This window comes from Cebus imitator, unplaced genomic scaffold, assembly GCF_001604975.1.
Source record: "Cebus imitator isolate Cc_AM_T3 unplaced genomic scaffold, Cebus_imitator-1.0 Scaffold39, whole genome shotgun sequence".
NCBI lineage: Eukaryota > Metazoa > Chordata > Mammalia > Primates > Cebidae > Cebus > Cebus imitator.
The window spans coordinates 2,869,448-2,890,432 of record NW_016107354.1 but is presented as its reverse complement, the minus strand read 5'-3'; the positions used below and the strand labels follow the sequence as shown (position 1 = coordinate 2,890,432).

Sequence of the window (20,985 nt, the reverse complement as noted above, 5' to 3'; positions counted from 1 at the left end):
AAAAAAAAAAAAAAAAAAAAAAAAAAAAAGCAGTTGTGACAAAGGACCATTATTCCACATAAACAGTTAGCATCTTCAGACATACTGGGTATTTATTTGCTTGGGTTCTTGCTTGCGTTCTCCACCTGAGTGTGGGCTCCATAAGAATAAGAACTTTGTTTTGTTCACTGCTGATTCCTAACACCTGAAACAGTGGTAGGTGCTCAAAACGTACTTGTTAAATAAATTCTAATTTCTCCCAATTTATATCCCCTAAAATATAACGATTTTTTTCAAAGGGCCCAAGGGTGTTACACCAGGCCTTCCTTTCATTTCAGGGCCTTTTAAGTCATGTGTTGGAGTCTATGTAAGTAAAGCTTTTTTTTATTAACAACAGCAGGCCAGACCCACTTTACCCATTCAGGTTATTATGTTATTACGTTATCAGATACGTTATCCTGAACGTATCTGAAGCATGTATCTCTGGCCTCTACTCTAGGGACTTAGTGGGCCTTGGCTTTCCGAAAATAGCCACAGGTTTAATACACTGCCACATACACTTCAGCTTCATCACCTCTGGAATCTTCTGCTCCCTTATTCTCTCCCTGTCCAATCTTCCATCTCTCAGCTTAAGGGCTACTTCCTCAAGGCAGCTTGCCCTGTTTCCTGCTACTTACAGCATCCAATATTCTTTCTTCCTAGAAGTCACGGCATTTTGCAATGATCTCTTGGATAATCAACTGTTTCGCGTCTCTACTAGGTATTATACTCCCCAGGGGCCGAGGCTGTGTCCGTCTGGGCAGTGATACGCTCCTCTCCTGTGCGACTTCTTGCATGTGCAGGTGCACATGAATGTCTGCAGAATGATCTGAATGACTCAAAATGTTTAGCCCAGCAAATACCAACAACAAAAAGTGCCAATCAAGCCTTCTGGGCCTGAAGAGGTCCACAACTGGAGAGCACAGTAACAATGGGGGAGATACCACAGTATTTTTATTTCTTTCAAAAAAGAGAATCTTTAAAAAATATTCCATGATCTTTTAACCACGGAAGCAAAAATCACATGGGGACTTCTGTCTCCCAGTGCCTTGGAGTTGTTTCCTAAAAAAAACAGTCATATGCAAAGAGAAATTTCCTCACACAGGAGATAGACTGAAAGACAGTTCAAGAGGCCTTCAAAATCTGGAGGTGGTCTTCTACGGTAGTGAAAAGAGTCCACTAAAATACAAGATTTGGGCTCCTGGTTCCCTCTGTTTACTGATTAGGTATCTTGACTAAGTCATTCAGTATGTCTGGGCCTCTGTTTCTTAATCTGTAAAATGGGGAAAACAGAACCTATTTGACAAGGCACTAAGAGGACAGAATAAAATACTAAATGACAAAGTACTCTGTAAACAACGAAGTGTCATACAAACATGAGTTACAAGAGGCAGAAGCAGTATCTGCGCCAATGCCCAGCCTTCAACCAAAGAACTCTGTATGCTTCCCACAAAGAACCAGCGGCAGAGAATCATGCAGGGCATCTTTCAGTTTGTCCCGATGCCTCCCACCTCTATGGATTTCACCCTCACCACCACTCTTCCTGTGAACCACTCAGCTGCTTGGGAGGAGTCATGCAGTTGGCCCTTTCTTCTCTTTCCTGGTCTCAATAGCTCCATTTTCTCGTACCTGTCCTGATGCACCCAACTTACTTCTCTTCCCTCATTTTCTTCCCCCTAATTTAGAAGCAGCTCTGTTTTTCCACCAGCTCCCAAAGTTCATGATTGTGGATCAAGGCATCAGTGAGCCACACGTGGGTTCCTGTCTCCACTGGTGATGGCTGGTCAAGCCTCTGCCCCACGGGAGGCCTTCCCTCAAGCTGAAGTGCAAACATTCCTGTGAGAAGTCACCTCCAATTGCTCAGTATCTCAGTTGTCTTCCACAGGCTCTGAAGTCATTCCTAACACTTTCTCCTGATAACGGAAATGACAGCAAGGCAGGCAGCACACAGAGAGCACGGGACTTATGAGATGGGAAGGATGGGGTGAGATAGACAATGTGGCAAGAGTTGGTGAGAATCTCAGAGACACACTAAGGATTCCTTCAGTTTCTGCCTTGGGCTCACCCACACACAGATGCAACGCTCATACTCACAGCCAAGGAGTGGGTGTGAAGAAAGGGTACGGGGCTTATTGGGCAGGAAAGAAGGGAGGATCACATATGTATGGGAAATGCCTGGCTGAGAAACAATGGGACGATGGGTACAAGATAGGGTGGGGGAGATGGGAAAGAAGAAAGTGACAAATAGAGTCCAGATGCCAATGTTACGGGTATTTATGATATTATAATGCACTGCACTCTATGGCAAACTGTTAAAGTACCATTTTGTTACTTCTTTTTGTTTGTTTAAGATAGAATCTTGCTCTGTTGCCAGGCTGGAGTGCAGTGGCACGATCTTGGCTCACTGCAACCTCCTGCTCCTGGGTTCAAGAGATTCTTCTCCCTCAGCCTCCTGAGTACCTGGGACTACAGGCATGCAGCCACCATGCCCAGCTCATTTTTGTAGTTTTAGTAGAGACAAGGTTTCACCATGTTGGTCAGGGTGGTTTCGATCTCTTGACCTTGTGATCTGCCTGCCTCAGGCTCCACAAGTGCTGAGATTACAGGCATGAGCCACTGCACCCAGACACTTCTTAAGAAGAGAACAACTTGCTATTGTGAGAAACAGAGTTGGAAAAACAGTATGGAATAAGAGCTAAATGTTTAGGTTGTAGAGTTTTGAGAACCTGAGCTTAAATCTTGAATATATCAGAGATTAACTGTGTGACTTTGGGAAAGTTACTTACCCTCTCTGTTTCCTCATCTGTCAGTCAGTACCTAGCCTCCTAGGGTTTTATGATGGATTGTGATCATATATCTAAATAACTCTGCATGGGACCAGGCATATGGCAAGGCTCAATAAATGTTACTTCTTGTTAAATTTTACAGAACATTAGAGCTTATAAAGGTCCCTCTCTCTGACTCAAGTATTCCCTACGGCACCTTGGAGTTCAGGACAGCAACATACCTCCAGCTCTGCTACTTTCTACACATCTGCCAATAGGAATCTCTTTCTACTTAATCAGAAGGCACCTGGCTATTCTTTCTCAGGCCTGTTTTCACAAAGGATATTTGTCAGGCATGGGGCAGGGGACAAGGATGAAAGATGGAAAAACAAGAAGGTGAACAGTAAAGGGAAAGAAATCCTGGATTGAAGATGCATCTCTGGGCACACTCACCGAGTCTGGATCTCGTTGCTGCTCAAGAAAAGCTGAAAATTCCACCAGGCGAAGCTTGGTTGTGCCAATGGAGCGACCTTGCCAGGCAGGGACCGAGGGAGCTGGGGCTGATGCAGGCTCAAAACCTGAAAGGCCAATCGTCACCTGTGATGCTGGTCACTCACCTCCCCTTGGGCCTCAGGAAAATATTGGAACAGGGCTCTACAGATGACCCAGAAGGAAAGGCCAACAGCTCCCTGTCTACCAGGTCTGCCAGGGAGAACTCAGGTGATGATAGATGCTGGCTGAGGAACCCAGAGATGCTGAACAGTCAGATAAACACAAAGCATATGTTCCTCATTAAGCCAACTTCAGCTAAGGTTAAAGGCTGCAGCCTGAGGACATCTGACCCTGGACCAACAGGTCTACCTGGGGACCAAGTCAAGAATGACTAGACAGTGAGAAGTGAATGCTTCCAAAGACTTCCTGTGAGACTCAGATGTGCCACACACTTCTTGTGTTTGTCCATCTTCCTTAAGACTGGTCACTAGCACTACAGAATATTCTCTCTGAATGCTGGGTGGCACTGGGGCAGAGGGCAATATGTGAAAGCATTTTCAGTTTGGGGAATCCATAAGGGAGAGCAGTGACTTTTATACCGTATACCTCGAGCAGTGCAACAGAGTAATTCTACATGCACATGTGGGGACTAGGGGTGAGATTTGCGGGCAAAGAGACACGCAGGCTGGAGAGATTCATGTTTTCCACTTTGAGCTTCCATGTACTCTCTCCTTTAAAGAAAGGTAGCAGGACTGAAATCTACTTATCCAAGAAAGGGTGAATGAAACCCTATCTGCCTTCAAGACCTGGACTGCCTAATTAGGCCAGTTTATATTGAGGAAGGTGCTACAGCAACTCCTCCTTCTGAGGATAATCCAGCATCTTCGGTGAAAGTGATGAGGCTTTCTGTTTCTTAAACAAACCACCTGAAATGCTCTTGGGAGATGACTGAAGGGAATTGGGACCTGGCAGGGGTTACCCTGTGGCCCTCCTGGGCTCCAGGCAACCCAGGATCCAGCAACTCAGGGGTAATGTGCAGCTGTGGCAAAGCTGAGCATCTCTTGACCCTGGGAACAAAGTGCCAGACCTAGCTGTCAGCTGGGTAGGGCTGTGCTCCCAAGAAAGAGTTTCAGGGAGACTCACCTGGAATGGGGGCTGTGACCGCTGGCTGGATGGGGTAGGCCTGCTGCACAAAAGGCTTGACGCTGGGAACAGAGAGATGGCAGGGAGAGTCAGAGATCACATCTGCAGCAGCAGCTATTACCCAGGTCCCACCATGACCTCCCAGTGGGACGTCCTTCACCACTTCAGTCCCTGCCTACAGGTGGTAGCACATCCCAGGCAGAGGCAATTGTTCCATAAACTGAGAGGGGCCAGCAGCCTGCTAGGAATCAAACCACCAAGCCTCATGCCAGTTTAATGGGACGCACTGGAAAGAGCCTGAATTCCATGTGTTGTGACATATGCCTTTGAACCTCTGAGGTCAAGCAGTCACCACTTCTAGGCAAAGTATGGGACATGCTTCAGGGTCTCCTTCTCTGGGCCAAACAGTTCAAGGTTTTTTTGTTTGTTTTTTGTTGTTTTTTACAGCATATAGGCAGGATTTCCTTTCTTTGATCCTGAAATTGCCCTTATTTTCCAGTTTACTGAGCTTTTTTCTCTTGCCCCCAAGGGATCTCGTAGGATTTTTCTACTGGCCACCCTACTACAGAACAAGTCAGAATGAAATGGGCTTCAGGATCACCTGTGCTGTCCTTTATCAGGCAAGGAAGACCACAGCTCAGCCTTCAATACCATGAAGGAAGAAAGGTCCACTTCTTGCTTCCAACAGGATGACTGCTAATACTTAAGGTGGGAGTAAGGTGATTTTACCTCTCTCAGATCTGAAAAGCCAGTCTCTTTTCTGCTAGAGGCCTCAGTAGATAAGGTGGGAGTGAGGTGATTCTACCTCTCCCAGATCTGAAAAGCCAGTCTCTTTCCTGCTAGGAAAGGCCTCAGTAGACAATAAGAGGAGGATGCCTTCTGGGACCTCAGCGTAATGCTCCTTTCTCCTCCAGGCGCTGAGACAGTAAGGTCTGGGAAGAGCTCTCCCCGGATTGGCTGGGACCAGTCCCCATTTGTCAGTGCCCACCCGTCCTCAGACTTACTCTTGTGAGGATCCTGGCTGCCCTGTTTGTATCATTCCTGGCCAGAACTGGAAAGCAAAATGCAAAGGCCTCAGAATTAAGAGTTTACGTCAAAGCATAGTTCAGGATGCCTATGCATCACGACCCCTACTAAAAGACAGCAGGTTCGATCACCCAACAGAATCGCCTTCCCCGAGTGCAAAAGCAGTCACCACTTGCACAAGACCAGAACCTATATCCTTGGACTGGCAATCCAGAGCTCCCCTTAGTGCCTCCTTCCTGAAAATCCCAAGGGCAGGGGCAGGCAGCAGCTCCTCAGTGTTCGCCTTATACCTAAGCAAAGATCTGGGTGTGCTGCAGGGGCCTCGCAAATATTTAACTGACTGATTTAGCCATGCACCTCCCTCCATTTTGAAACGTTCCCTGCATGACATTCTGCCTCAATAGCACTGAAGGCCCAGCAAGGCAGAAAACAAAGCTTGAACAAGGCCAGGAGCTCCAAGAGGCAATGAAGGCAGCTTCTCTGCGGTGAGCTTCCCTGTGCGTTTGGGGTGCCAGCTGGAGAGGCAGCATGACATAGAGGAAGGAAAGAGCAGCCTCTGGCTGATTCTTGACATCACTATCCAGTCCACTATAATCTCAGCTTTCCAAATGCTTGTTTTGCTATTGAATAATCTCAGCTTTTTCATGTGTAAAATGGCAGTGACAGGAAGCATTTAAGATGACCTGAAGGATTAAATGAGATTATAACATAATGCTTCTCAGCCTTTGGTAGGTGTCAAAATGTAACTGTTAATAGAATACCTTCTCCCTTTAGGGGCTGGTTGCCCCTGAAGACAGAGGGACTGAGACCAAGGGCCAGGAAAAAGGTAAAGAGAGAAGAGGCCAGCCCAACCCAGAAAGGCACGTTTAATCCCATGTCTTCAGACACTCAGCATTCCTTCCTCTTCTTTCTCCCTCTCTTTTTCTTTTCTTCTCCTTCTCCTCTTTCTCCCTTCCTCCTCCTTCCTCTCTTTCTCTCTAGCTCTCTGCCTCCCTTCCCTCCTTGCTTTCACCACTTTAGAACGAGTTAGCAGTTCACAGGGTAGTCTTTGCCCTCTCACACACCTGACCCACATGACAAGAAGTAGAGGTGGGAGGCTTAACACTGCCCCATGCCAACCCCAACCCCAGCAGCTGTCATTACTGGACTGAGCATGACTTACCCCCGGCGCCCCTGGGAAGGTCGGGCGTGGAATCCCAGGCAGCCCCAGCTTGTTGTGAATGGCAGTGGCCGAGACGATCTGGGCTGAGGACATGGCCGCCATGTGCTGCAGGGCCTTATCCTTTGCGGTCTGATCCTTGAAGGTGACAGTGACACACCGACTTAATACATAACGCATGGCTACCAGGTAGGTTATACAGGCACAGCCACAAGCACATGGACTAAAATACAGAGCCACAAAATAGGCCAAAAAAGCAAACATGCATGGATAAATAACACAGCCAGAAGGCTAAACCACACTCAACCTACCGCACCTCAGAACATTTACTGGGAAAACCCAATGGGGCAAGGCTTTTTCTTTTATTTGAAGGGATTAAATCCATTTTCCAACAGAATGTGAAGCCTCTCAGAAGAGTGGACAATGTATTTATTTAGTTTTTCAGCTTCCAGAAGGAGATTTTTCTAATTACTTTAAACATTTAAGGAAGAAGAAAAAATATAGGCCCTGCTTTTAAGCAAACTGATGAGAGGAGGGGTGACGAAGAGATGCAGCCGCAGACTGGAGTAGGACCGTCCACAGAGCTCGAGGAGCCCTATCTGTGTGTGCTGGCTGTCACAGGGCCATGGTCCCAGGAGCTGCTGCGATCATGCAGGCCTGAAAGCCCTGGCAAACATCTGGCTGCAGAGGCTCAGAAGTAGTGGGGGGTGGGGATAACAGGGCCAAGCAGCATGCTGGCGGGGTGCATGCTTTCTCAGGTACCCCCGCCATGGGGCTAATGCTACGTAGGTTCGTACTAAAGCCGGAAGCCTAGGGGATGCTACAGGTACGTGATTTCTCCTTTTCCTAAACAGGTCTTTTCTAGGAAAGCCAAGGCTAATAACACAAAGCTAGCCAAAAAAGTCTGCCAAGCACAGCTAAAATACAGAATACTCAGTTTGGTGAAAATACTTACCATGCTTGTTACCTGGATACAATAATAAACAATTTGTTAAAAGAATTGCATACAAAGGAATTTATTTTAATTCTTTGGTTTAAATATATATATATATATATATGTATGTACACAAACATATAATACTTGGGAACAATAAAATGCATAGGGGTGGGGACCATTCTCACATTTTAGAAAGAATTGGTGATTCAGATGGCTATCTAGAAAGGCAATGATCAGGAAGGGCATCCAACAACCGCAATAATAAAAAAAAAACTACCCCCAACTCCTTTACACTGGTTCTGTGGCTTCCCCAGGACAGATGGAGAAATGGTCACCCTCCTGTTGTGAGGCACGTGCAGGGCTTTGAGTTTTGTAGGCATGTAAATGCTCCTGGGTGCCAGTAGAGGGTCTATACTCCAGGCTCAGATACCATCAAAGCAGAAACAAAATGGTGACACCAAAATAAAAAGAGTGCTTTCCACCTCCAGGGAATGTCAAAGGGAGCTTCAGGCTAAGACACCAAGTACCAGCAGAGAGGGTGCTTCAATGCTTACTGACATAACCAAAGGTGATGAAAAACACATCAAGGTGTCAAAGGCAAGGCCAAAAGGGTTTTTAAAAAATCAAAGCCAGCAAACAACTACTAGAGGCTTCTAAGAAAGCTCTGCTAGGTGTTCCCAAGGTATAGACACAACTTTGCCCTGTAACTGCCAGGAACACCAAGTGAATTTCCAAAAAGCTTACATTAACCTTTGAAAAAGCACCATTAAAGAAAAAGGGAAAGGGAAAGGGTCAGGCATGGTGGCTCACACCTATAATGCCGGCACTTTGGGAGGCTGAGGTGGGGGTATCACTTGAACCTAGGAATTTAAGACCAGTCTGGGCTACATACAGAGACCCTATCTCTACAAAAAATAAAATTAGCTGGGAGTGGTGGTGTACTTCTGTAGTTCTGGCTATTCAAGAGGCTGAGGTGGGAGAATTGTTTGAACTTGGAAGATCAAGGCTGCAGTGAGCTGTGTTCATCAAGCTACTGCACTCAAACGTGGGCAACAGTGCAAGACTCCATCAGAAAGAAAAAAGGGGAAAAGGAAGGAAGCAAGGGAGGGAGAGAAAAAGGAAAGGGAACAGGATAAGGGAGGGGAGGAGAGAAAGGAAAAATGAGCCTAACACTTGCTTTTTTTTTTTTTTTTGAGACGGAGTTTTGTTCTTGTTGCCCAAGCTGGAGCACGGTGGTGCAATCTGGGTTCACCGCAACCTCTGCCTCCTGGCTCATGCAATTCTCCTGCCTCAGCCTCCCGAGTAGCTGAGATTACAGGCATGCGCCACCATGCCCAGCTAATTTTGTATTTTTAGTAGAGACGGGGTTTATCCAGGTTGGTCAGGCTGGTCTCGAACTGCCGACCTCAGGTGATCCACCCGCCTCAGCCTCCCAAAGTGCTGGGATTACAGGTGTGAGCCACTGCACCCGGCCACATTAACTTTTGTGTCTTATATATGACTCCGGCTGACTGAAAAACTAAGGAACCTCAAACAACAGCTTTTCATGAATGCTCAGGGTCGTTATGAACACCTGTAATGACACCTGCCGTGGCTGAGTGACACTCTAAGGACCCTGGAAGTTGGCAGGAATCCTTGGCCTCAACAGAAAGGCCAGGGTGACTCAGAGTGATCCTTTTGCTGCTATCCCCTTCTCAAATGGCATTCTTGGGGTTGAGGCTCCATTTGCTAACGTGTCAAATGCTCTAACCTAAAGCTAGCTTCCTAAGCTAATTTTTTTTTTTTTTAAGATTTGAAACATTTCAGATACCGAAAAAAGACAAATCTTGAAGCGGATGGGATTTTATGATAAACTGACAAACTAAGCCCATACATGCAGATCTCAGGGCCAGGCAATACTGTTGGCTATTCCGTGGTTTCACCTGCTCCCCTCTGGTCCATCCCCTCAGAGGGTAGCCCATGAACAGAAACCACGCCTACTCCATTCCCCATCAAGAACACTCTGACATCAATACAAGTCCATTGGTTTCTCTTTGTCCAGTCACTCTGGACTTCAGCCCCCAAGCCACTTAATGCCTAATGAGGGGTTACAAATGCTCTCAAGGCAGATTTGTGAATCGGAGATAATGGCATAGGTATGACCACAGGTGCCTCCCTCAGCACAGAATAAGCCTTATAACTTCTCTGGGGCCCAAGCTGGGGGGGGTTATAAAATGGCAGCATAGACATCTTGCCTGCCTGCCTGACACATCTGAGCAGTAACTACAAAGAACCTGTGGGCTTGGCTCCGTGCCAGAAGAACATTGTGGAGCCTCTCATGGACCTGAAGAGTTCCACGTTTTGAAATGCTGCTGACAGAGACAGTTCTGCTTGCCCAAGTACAGACTGCGTTAGTGCACACTTGGGTGGGGCAACTCATGAATTTTAAGTCCAGGTCCAAATGGAAATGAGTTCCTTGCATCTCCATATCCCGCTTTATTGAGTTGCTTGAAATAAATCTGAGGTTTATTAAAAAGCATTTGAAATCTTCATACAAGTTTGATACTCTCTTTTGAATCAGGGAAATTAGCCAGTGTGGAAAAGAAGAAAAGTTACCTATCTTTGTTGTTTATGTCACACAGCTTCAGAACATGATTTTTCTTCTGTTAAACGAAGTAAGGGTTTTGACTGTCTCATTACCCAGCATTTCACCAGGTACCCAAATGAAAACAGGAGTTCACGCGCAGTAGAGCAAACCAATTACTTTTATCGAAGCAACCTGCTCCAAGACTGTAAAAGGTGAACCCACTGGGGTGTCAGGCTCCAAACCTGCTGCTGCCCGACATTAACGAGCTGCATTATGTGGAGCAAGTCATTTAATCACCTCTAATTTTCTTTATTTACAAAATAAAAAGTTGCACATTATCATCTAATGTCCTTCTGGTTTTAAAGGTCTTTGTAGCTATGACGGTAAATTCCATTATAACCAAATACTTTTTAATGCATATAGTCAAGGAAACTACTAGCAAGAAGGAGGCAGGATGCTAAAATTTGGGCAGCTTGCTAAAATTTGGGCAGCTCCTGGCTGCCTGTCCTAATAGGCAGAAGGCTAAGTGTGGAAAGGAAATTTTATCTCAAGTAGAGAGGTTCTTTCTGCACTTGACCTACCTATTTGAGAATAGGCAATTTTCTGCTAATGGACTAAAATGTCTATACCAGTGATTCCCTGCCTTTTGTGGTCGAGCTACTTGGACTACTCATTTAATTTTTATGACATCTCCCCTTTATCTAAAATATATATTGAAAATTAAAAGGATTAAAATGTTTTGCTTAAAATCTAAAGCAACTCTGGAAATAATATGTACCACCAGGGATATCTTGAAATCAGAACCAAGGGCCTGACTGAAGACCCACTTATCCTGAAATGGGAATTCGGAAGGATGCCAAGCTAAGAGATTTCAATGGAAGGATCTCTAAATTGTCATTTTCAGCCCAGTGACACCTGCCTGGCTTTGAAAAAATAACTCCAAGTGTCAGACCCAAGTGAACTGTTTCTGTCATTCTGGTCTAATATCCTGGACTTTAAAGCAGTTGACTCTGTCCTCACTACTCATCCCCACTCTAAAGGGGAGGAGGCTAATCTGTCCAAACAAGTCAAGCTTAGTAAATTGAAAAACATATGCTACACTTGTACACCACACTAATTTTAAGATGTTTTCACACCAACATTTCTGAGAAATGGATGAAATTTACAAAGGATGACCACACTGTTTTATCCTGAAAAACCGTTAATACTGAATTATGCTCTATGAAGTCTTAGGCTACAAGAAATATTCCGAGTGTGTATATGCGCATATGAGCAAGAATAAGAAAAATGCATCCTAGAAAAGAGCTTGGACAAGTTCACACTGACTCCTTATTACTGACTTTCCATCCTTCGATCCCTAAGATTACAAAGAATGAGGTCATAAAAAGCCGAATGTGTGGGGAGTAGGGAAAGAAAAGGGAAATCGCCCCTTTCCAACTGAACCCCAACCCAAGCCCATGACCTGCAATGCAGAGAACACTCATGTAGCAGGAACCATGGGTCTATGGAATTTTCATGGGGAAAAGGATGGGTTCTAAGAACAAATGGTCCAACTGACCTGCGACTCGGGATGCTTGCCTCATCATCTACCCTACTTTTGTCATTATCCAATTTCTAACACACCACACTCAATGGTCTCGCTGTCTCTGCTACATGGTCCAGCAGGCTGTGTTATGCATAAACTCCTCAGCCTGAGGCCTTACAAACTGTTATTATTCCTAAGTAAAAACAGGCTTTCATGTTTCATGAAGCAGAACAAGGCTACCACTGCTATAGCTCTCTGTTCTACTGACTGCCTCCTTTTTATGATTGAAATGGACACAATGTTTGGAAAATGTCTACATGTAATATACATGACAGGAGGACAGCAATATCACAAACGCACATGGCTGGAGTGGTGTGCTTTTAAAACTCGAGGACATCTCATGGATCAGTGTGGATATTAGAGGAGGCTTGTTCCCCAGTCCTCCTTCTGCCTCCCAGCTTTTGATTATTCTACATAATCAATTACCTCATACTCTATAGGCATTACCATGAACAAATTTTAAAGATAATATAAAAAGGTTACATGCTTGCATATACAATATATGATAGTTGCCATATATAGAATTTTAATATACAGCATAATCAGTATATTCAAACAGTTTACTCACGGGCCATCATTTCAGAATTTAAAGATAGGATTCCAATCTAATTTACTCATATAGAAGTCGATCAAATACATTAGAAAAAATGGTAAAGTCAAAAAACAACTATGGGTTCAAAACCTCTTGACAGTAAACAGTTTTTCTCCAAATATGCTTTAACCAGCAATATAACGTACTGCAAGGCAGGAAAGACAGCATCTACTTGCAAAATCACTTTTTTGGAAAAGGACAAAACACAAAATACTTTCCCAAGAAGTAATTTTGCAGATGTTGTTTCTAATCTTGTGCTCTATGTGGATTCACATGACCTCTGCAATTATTAGCCATACCCCTTGAGCAGATAAATATCACAGAACTATAAGATGGTCTTGGAGAAAGGATGGAGGCACTTAGTTTTTTTCTCTAGCTATGATCTCTAATTTGCTTATCATTAGAAAAGTCAGGAGTAAATACAAAAGGAGGCTATTTCGGTCAGGTAACAGCTAATGCAGAGGAGACAAGGCACACTCATGCCTCTCCTGACTTGCTGCCTAATGAGTGGCAATTAATTCATCTTATTGTATTTCCAAATGCCAAAGCCTCCATTCATATCCAAGGAAAAATTTTCAAGTCTTTTACCACTGTTCATTTTTAAACGTACTGAGCTGTATTTGGCATTTTGTAATTGTCAACAGCATTTCCTTTAGCTCTGATGTAGGGGTTCACATCATAAAGGATTGTAGATGAGGATGATGGCTGAGCAGGCTCATAGGTATGCCTCAGGACTCTCTCCCAGGAAGCCTGGGATTTAAGACAGCTTCCTGCCGGATCCTGGTATCCAGGAGAAGGCACCATTCTGACTTTAGTCCCCTTTTCTCTGTGAGGTGACAGCAAGGGACCAGAGGAACCCAAACTGCCTCCAGGCTCAAGTTAAGCTCCAGAGTGAGTTCTAGCTCCCACTGTTTATCTTCTGTTTCCTTCAAATACACAGACACAATGAAGAGGGCTCAGTGGAGGGAGGCAAATGCAAGGCATCCCAAGTCAGGAAAATGAACCTCATCCTGGACCATTACTCTTTGGGAAGGCAGCAGGACATCCTGCAAAGAGCTTGGCTTTTGACACCAGATATCCCTAGATCAACTGCAGACTTGTAACTCTAAATAAGTCAGTTAGCTATTCTGAGCCTCTGCTTCCAAACTCATAAATCGAGGACAAAACACTCCCACTGTTTAGTACTGCTTCAAGTACTCAGTATGGTGCTTGCAGCCTTGCCCGTGGGTGAGCTTGCAGTCTACAGGGCCCAGGTGACTGACTGGCTTTCCAGGCTGGATCCTGCTCAGGAACCTGAAATGCTCAGGAGCCCTGGTCCTCACTAGATAATCCTCAGGATCGATATCATTCTAGGGCATTATCTAAGTTGGAGGCCGATTGACAATGGGATTTCTCTATGGAGAGATAAAAATGTAGAATGATGAGGCTGTTTCTCTTGCCCTTAAAAAGAAAATCCAGACTTGGCTCAGTTCACACAGAATTATCTTTGTTTATCTACATATTCAGTGCTCTGGCTACCAACATTAAGTTCTCCATCACCACACTGTTGGTGAGTGGTTCTAATTGAAGCCTGAGAAATTGAGAACGCGAAACTCCAGGAAAGGCTGTATCATTTCCCAAATCCCATGACACGACCAAGTGTCTTGGAGTGGACACAGACAGAGGAGGTTGTCGCTCAGGCTTTCCTTGCCTCCTGCACTGCTAACAGCCAAGTCTTTAAGGAGCAGAGTTGGCTCAGGGCACCTCACAGGGCACCACACTTCAGAGTAAAGTGAAACATGCCTATCTTCCCTGTGAACAGGCCCATTCCTGGATGGAATCAGTGATGATACAAACATGATTCAGCAGTATGGACTTCAGTAATGCCCCAGTGAAGTTCTTGAACTCAAAAGAATTAAATCAACAATTTGAAATTTAAGCTCTCTGCTTATTGGAAAGAACAGAAGATTGGAAACAATGGTCTGTTCAGAAATCAAATCACAAAGGCCACCAGGGTGAGAATGAAGAAAATGGCCCTGGGGAGCACAGGTACCTCATAAATTAGTCACCAGCAACTGGACATAATCAGAGAGGCTCAGGTCTTTTTCTGCCCTACTGGGATGATGCAACATCAGCAAGTACAGGTTTCTCTTCAGTACACATCCAGAACCTGACATGAATACATCTATTGCCTAAGATGTATTCCTGCTGAGGGGAGGGCACAGTGAAGACTTCCTTTCCTCTTAGTTTTGCCATGAGACATACACTCACCCAAACACACTCAAAAAGTGACCCAGAGGTGGCCTGGCCCATCTACATGGGAAGATGGAGAAGGTCCATGGTGTGATGTTTCCCTAACCTTGGCTGTGGCTGCCATAAGCTTCTGAAACCAGCAAGAAAAGATTGCCTTTTTTGCTGCTAATGCGAAAAGGAGGACTCTGAGTGGGGTCTGAACAACTTCTTAGGGCAACTGAACATTCAGAGAAAGCGACTCAGGCATGGAACTCTACAAAGAAACTCTAAGTAGGGAAGAAAAGACTGCTTAACACATGGAGAATGCTTCTGCATTCTTTCTACATGCTGGGATAATAAATCCCTGGAGCTTAAAAAAACAGTTAATGACTTTTTGATGAATTAATGGTGAGTGAAACAATTCGAAGTAGAGAATAATTTCTAATGCTGTGAGCTAATCCTCAGACATGCTTCTGCTTCTCACTTCTCCACTGGAGATGCCAGTACAGGCTAAACAAGGGAAAGGATGAGATAGAAGAAAACAGGTAAAGCTGCTGTTGGTGACACTGCTGTTGCTGCAGCTGGTGACACAAGGTCCAAGAGAGACCTCTAACTCAGCATCCTTGGGATTCTTAAATGGATATTCCACAGACCTAGAACCATCTTTCACACTGCAACTGCATGGATTCATCTTCTACTTTAGAAGCAGACTCAGGCCCAGCTACAGGCTGTGGGTCAAACACCTAACCCCCCTTGAGAGCAGTGGGTCAAACGGGTATTATCTCAGTAGGGGCCAAACACATGGCACTCCCATCACTAAGAAACAACTCCTTCAATGCTAAGTTCTCCTCTAGGCCTACAGTTAGTACTCTAGCTTCTGTCCTAAACATTTTGATGATGCCCCAATCCCAGTGGGGAAAAAAACAACAACAACAAAAACCCACAACAAAAATCCCCACAACTCTGAATATTTAATTTCCAAAATTACTATGCTCTGGCCACAAATTCATTTTTTTTCTGTTCTCCATCTTACCAAGCACTTGAATCTCAGCTGCAATCTACTGGCGCCTTCTCTCTATTCTCCCAGCTTCTCTGCTCCTGGTTCACTGTCTCCTTGCATTACTGCCTTACTAGTTCAACCATCCCCTTTATTTCCTTGCCCTTGTATCTCCCTTATAGTCATGGTCTATATACAAGGTCATTACATTGTTGGCCGAGTCTATCTTAAGTTAAGCGGCTAAAAATTCCAAAGGAAACGTCTCTTGTTGGTGCCAATGGCTACTGCACAAATTCATGGTAGACAGCTGGACAAAAATCACCTGGGCATGGTGGCTCACGTCTGTAATTCCAGAATTTTGGGAGCCTGAGGTGGGCAGGTCATTTGAAATCAGAATTTTGGGACCAGCCTGGCCAACATGGTGAAACCCTATCTCTACTAAAAATACAAAAATTTGCTGGGTGTTGTGGCGGGCACCTGTAACCACAGCTATCTGGGAAGCTGGGGCTGGAGAATCGCTTGAACATGAGAGGCAGAGGTTGCAATGAGCGAGATGGTGCTACTGCACTCCAGCCTGAGTGACAGGAGGGGAGGGAGGGAGGGAGGGAGACAATGGGCAAAAATCTAGAAGCAAAAGGAAAAGAGAGAGTTTTCACTAGATTTGATTTTCCAAGGGAAATAAATGGGAAGGAAAGACACTGTCGATGGAAGGAAAGAAAGGGAGATTAATTTTGGTTGAAGAAGGAGGGTGGATAGAGGAAAAAGTGCAGAATAATGTTTGCCACTTGATTTTTCATTTTAAGAAAACTTAAACATATAATGAAAATGATCATTTCCAGATAGTATAAACATGAGTGTTTAATATGATACTCTCTGTACTGTTTAAATTTTGTATGTTTAAAATTTTGCAACAAAAACTTCATAATGTTGATGCACACTCCCAGTTAATTACCATTACTTTATGAGATTTTTTGAATAAGTTAATTTTTAAATGCTGCTATTGAAAATCTTTCTGAAAAGTTCTGGCACACAATACTTTTCAGACTTTACAAGGACAGAACATAAAAATTTATAATTTGTTCTGTAAACACAATGAGTAGGAAAGAGTACAGAGCAGGCAGACTGCACTGAAGTAGGGATGCCAGCCAAGGATGAGTGCCATGAAGCAGCCCCGGGGGTGTGGGTCGGCCCCTGGTCCAGGGCTGCAACTATCTTCCCCACTCTTTTTTTTTTTTTTTTTTGAAACAGAGTTTTGCTCTTGTTGCCCAAGGTTGAGTGCAATGGCACAATCTCAGCTCACCGCAACCTCCGCCTCCTGGGTTCAAGCAATTCTGCCTCAGCCTCCCAAGTAGCTGGGATTACAGGCGTGCGCCATCATGTCCCACTAGTTTTGCATTTTTAGTGGAGATACTGTTTCTCCACATTGGTCAGGCTGGTCTTAAACTCCCCACCTCAGGTGATCCACCCCCCCCCCCTCGGCCTCCCAAAGTGCTGGGATTACAGGTGTGAGTCACCGTGCCTGGCCTTTCCTCGCTCTTAAAGCAGACCAGGAATTAGCCTCTCTGACTGCAGCGTGGCCTCCCTTTTATTAGCTATCCTACAAAGACCTGGTGAGGTCTTTCTAGAGTGTAAATCTGAATGACCCCCGTGTACGCTCCGAGGCCCATAGATAAATCCCTGCTCCTCAGTGGGATGATCCAGGACCCTTCCCTTAGGCTCCTCTAGTCTCACCTCCCACTGCATGCCCCCAAATACATGATGTTTTTCATGGTCCCTCAGATAGAACTTTATGGAAATTCTCTGCCTTCAACTATGTTTAGTTTAAGGACACTTCTCCATGAAGCTTTAATTCCCTCACTCAGAATGAATCATTCTTTTCACTTGGGTAGGCTTTGCACTATTCTGTTTAATTTCTACTGCAGAGCTCCCTAGCTGTGGATACCTATTGGAAAAACTAACAGAAAGGTTCAGCATTCCTTAAGAACACAAACTCTGGATTCAATTCTATGGACCCAACATCTACGAAAGGGCCTAGAATACACTGGGTTCTCAATGAAAACCACTGGACTGAATTCAGTAATCATTCCTTTGCTTTTCAAGTTCAAACCTATGTAGAAATCTTAGACTTTCACTAAACAATTTTTTCTTTACTAAAATTTAAGTCTACACACTTTGGGGGTAATCTGGTCCACAAACAAGCACATTGAGAACTACTGCCAATCAGGAGAAACCTAATGCTGACCTTTAGAATTTATTCTAACAGATTCTCCAGAGAGTAACTTTGGTAGCTAGAATGACTCATTTATCAATATGACATGAAATGACCACTCTCTCCTTGAGTCTGTTTTCTTCCAAAGAACATGGCAGAACTTATAAACTACAGAACTTAGAAACATAGGCTTTAAATGGGACACAGGAGCTGTCTGTAGAGGCTGAAAGGGACAGTAAGAGGCAGACACCTCCTTTCCTTCTGCCTAAAACAAGTAGTTTTTCAAACCTGATTCAATGGAGTAGCCCAAGAGGCCATTACTAAGGATTTGAGAGGGTGAGCTTCAATTAGAAACACGAATTTTGCTGCTTTAAAAAGGTTAGAAAACATCAGCATAAAGAACTCCACCACATCCTTCCCCAGGAAGTAAAGAGAAGCTTATAGGCAAGAAGGCTCCCAAGGAAGACACATAGCCTCCAGTATGGGTAAGCCACTTTTCCAACTCCACAAAGGAACAGACAAATTCAAGCTTGCCCTTGGTCTTCACGTGAAGACCAAAGACCTTTGTCTACCCGTTCGATGTCTGAAGTGGTGACCAGCCTGGTTGGGGCAATGCCCACAAGGACGGTTCCTGGGATGGTCAGCCACCTGCTCCAGGAAGCCTTCTTACATCTTCCCAGGCAAAGCACAGTGTCTCTTTTATGCTTGGATACTTCCTGCCACTCCCCCTTACTCCCCACCTACCCAGAAGCTATCCTTGTTGTCTTTTGTCTCAATTTTCTGTAGCGAATTTATCTCAGCAGCTAGTGTGGGAGGCCAAGAAGACCATGGCTATCAGCCTGACCCCATGATGACCTCAGTACAGATGCTTGTCCCGGCCTCCTCACAAACATGCTACTAGACTCCAGAGCTGAACAAGGGGATTTGGATGGAGCTGGGACACCAACAGAGTTGAGTCCATATCCTGGTAGTGGCTGGTTAGGAAGGTTAAGTACATGGCCTTTAGGATAAAATGTTCATGGAGGGAGTGAAAGCAGCACCATCTCCTGCAAGCAGGGGACAGTCAGCCTTACTCTCTGTGACTGTCCTGGTGATGAGCAGCTCTGTCTCCAGGACCATGTCATCCCCTCAGTTACTCATGACCCTCACAGCGTCAATCCAAACTAAGTCCACATTTTGTCCAAGGGCTCAAAGTTAAAATGTGGATGCTAAGTGAAGGGCTGGTAGCAAAGGATGAATGCCCAGCACCAAAGACTTGTGAGGGGTGACAGCGTGCTGGCGTGAAGCCCTCTGCTTGAAAACATTCTCCCACTTCCGCTAGATAAAATTTTATCTAAAGGAGCAATTCGTTTAGAATGCAAAAAGATCTGAGTTCAAATTCTGACTTTACCACTTACTAGGAAGGCTTTGTGACCCGTCAACCGCACTCTCTCAGCCACAGGTTCCTCAATATTATGCCCCAAAAGCAGAATACTGTAAATCACTCCATAGTGAGCTTAAATGAGGGAGCATGCATTGGGATGCCTTTCATCTTCCAATTCCCAAACTTCAGAGTACCTCTCTGTGAAGTTCATCCCTGGGATGCCCCCTACCACATTTGATTTTGGCTGCTCCTGCTAACACTTACCCAAAGTGCTTCAATAGTTTACATTCCCATTTACACGGCCAGCTCCCTGAATACGGGATTGGCTGTTAACTGCACGTCACAGTGAGCACCATGCCTGGAACACTCAGTTGGTGTTAGCAGACGGAAAAACAAAGGACTCCATTTTTCCAAGAATAATATGGGAAGAAAGAAGAGAAGAAACTACAAGAAGATGGAGGTGCTTCTTAGAGCTTAAATGCTGAGCCAGTTGCTATCCTACTGCTTCTGTCTCTGTCTCTTCCTTGTGCCTGCCCCAAAGGAGAGCCGGCCAGGACAGAAAGTCAGGGGACTGTTTCTTTTTTATTAGCAGTAATTTTTTTTTTTAGAAAAATGCAAATACAGCTGTCTATTTTTACATATGCACATGTATAAAGCAATAGGAAAATTGTTTCTATGGAAGAAAACTCTAAAATTCACTAAGTGAGAAAAAGAGTGCTTCCTCCATCCCATGGGAATCACTTCTGATCAGTAGAGCTTTACTCATCACTTACTGGGCTTTCGGTTTAGGGCTGTGTGCCCTGGTGGGTCCATAGAAATCACATAGACAGTGCAGAAATACAGCAATTCATATCACCACAGATGGCAACAACATTGTTATTTGTAAACTTTTGTACATCATTAATTCATTAGCTCAGAGAAACTAGAAACAGAGTCAGAACTTGAGCAAAAACTGGGGTAGTTACATCCATATAGAGAGTATTGCACCTTTGGTTAAAAAGCAGGATCTATAAAGTTATCTTAGTCTTCCAACTGCTCAGCCAGTGCAGCTAAAAGCCAGCCACCATCAGCCACACGTGCGAGCGAGCCAGCATGCTGCCCACTGCAGAGGGCACACCAAATGCTCCTTCCTATTCACTTGTCCTATTCCACAGCCAGCCTTGTTTGCATAAAAAAAGTCGAAGGACTTTGGGAAGAATCCCAGTGTTCATCATTCAGTGTTATGAAACTACACTGTTTTTCAGTTCAGAACAAAACCACAAATTTAATTACTGTATAGAAAAATATCGGAACAGAACAAAAAAAGGCACATGGGAAAGGCTTCGATATGGGCCCAAATCAATTTTTATTATAAATGAAGTCTCCTTCTTGCAAACTATAATTGCTTTACATTTCTAAAATAGGGCATTATAGAAAAATAAACGTCAGGTATGTTTTATTATAAATTTTAGGAAGGAAAAAAGTAGAAAGAAGTTGAATTTTAAAAATTACCAATGCCCCCATTTTTCCTATAAAATATATTCTGAGACTGAAAAATGAGGCACAAGTAAAAAAATTTTTAAGTAAACTCAAGTACAAATGAAACTGCAAACGGGTTTGATCAAGAGCTTTCCCATCTCTAGGATCTATCTTTTTTTTTAGAGGCCACTCCTCAGATTTCTATTTTAATAAGAGTGTCATTTACTTAAAAAACAATAGTAAGCAATGTGGAAGAAATGTGGCTGAAAATACTCTGCTAGAAGAGATGTGCATCAAAAAGATGCATTTTTTTTAATAAGTATTCTTATAAATACATCAAAAGCACAAATGAAAATTTCTAAATTTTTTTAAAAAGTAATTTCATGATCACTTTGGAAATTATTCTTTCTAAATAATTTCTACTCAATATTGCATCTCTGGATTTTTTTTTTTTTTTTTTTTAA

General features: G+C 44.1%; 1 protein-coding gene across 10 annotated transcripts in view; it reads right to left on the bottom strand.

Annotated features, from left to right (window-relative positions):
• The window catches only part of TEAD1 (TEA domain transcription factor 1), a 273,150-nt gene that overhangs the window by 58,415 nt on the left and 193,750 nt on the right, over positions 1-20,985 (bottom strand). For 7 of the 10 annotated variants that reach the window (XM_017525759.1, XM_017525756.2, XM_017525760.2 and 4 more), the window contains 5 exons: positions 7,559-7,570; positions 6,607-6,741; positions 5,423-5,469; positions 4,419-4,480; positions 3,237-3,361 (listed from right to left, as the gene is read on the bottom strand). In XM_017525759.1, the coding sequence (XP_017381248.1) occupies positions 3,237-3,361; positions 4,419-4,480; positions 5,423-5,469; positions 6,607-6,741; positions 7,559-7,570 (381 nt within the window). The remainder of the gene's footprint in view (positions 1-3,236; positions 3,362-4,418; positions 4,481-5,422; positions 5,470-6,606; positions 6,742-7,558; positions 7,571-20,985) is intronic. The other 3 variants (XM_037737486.1, XM_037737490.1, XM_037737489.1) reach the window with 1 other exon arrangement.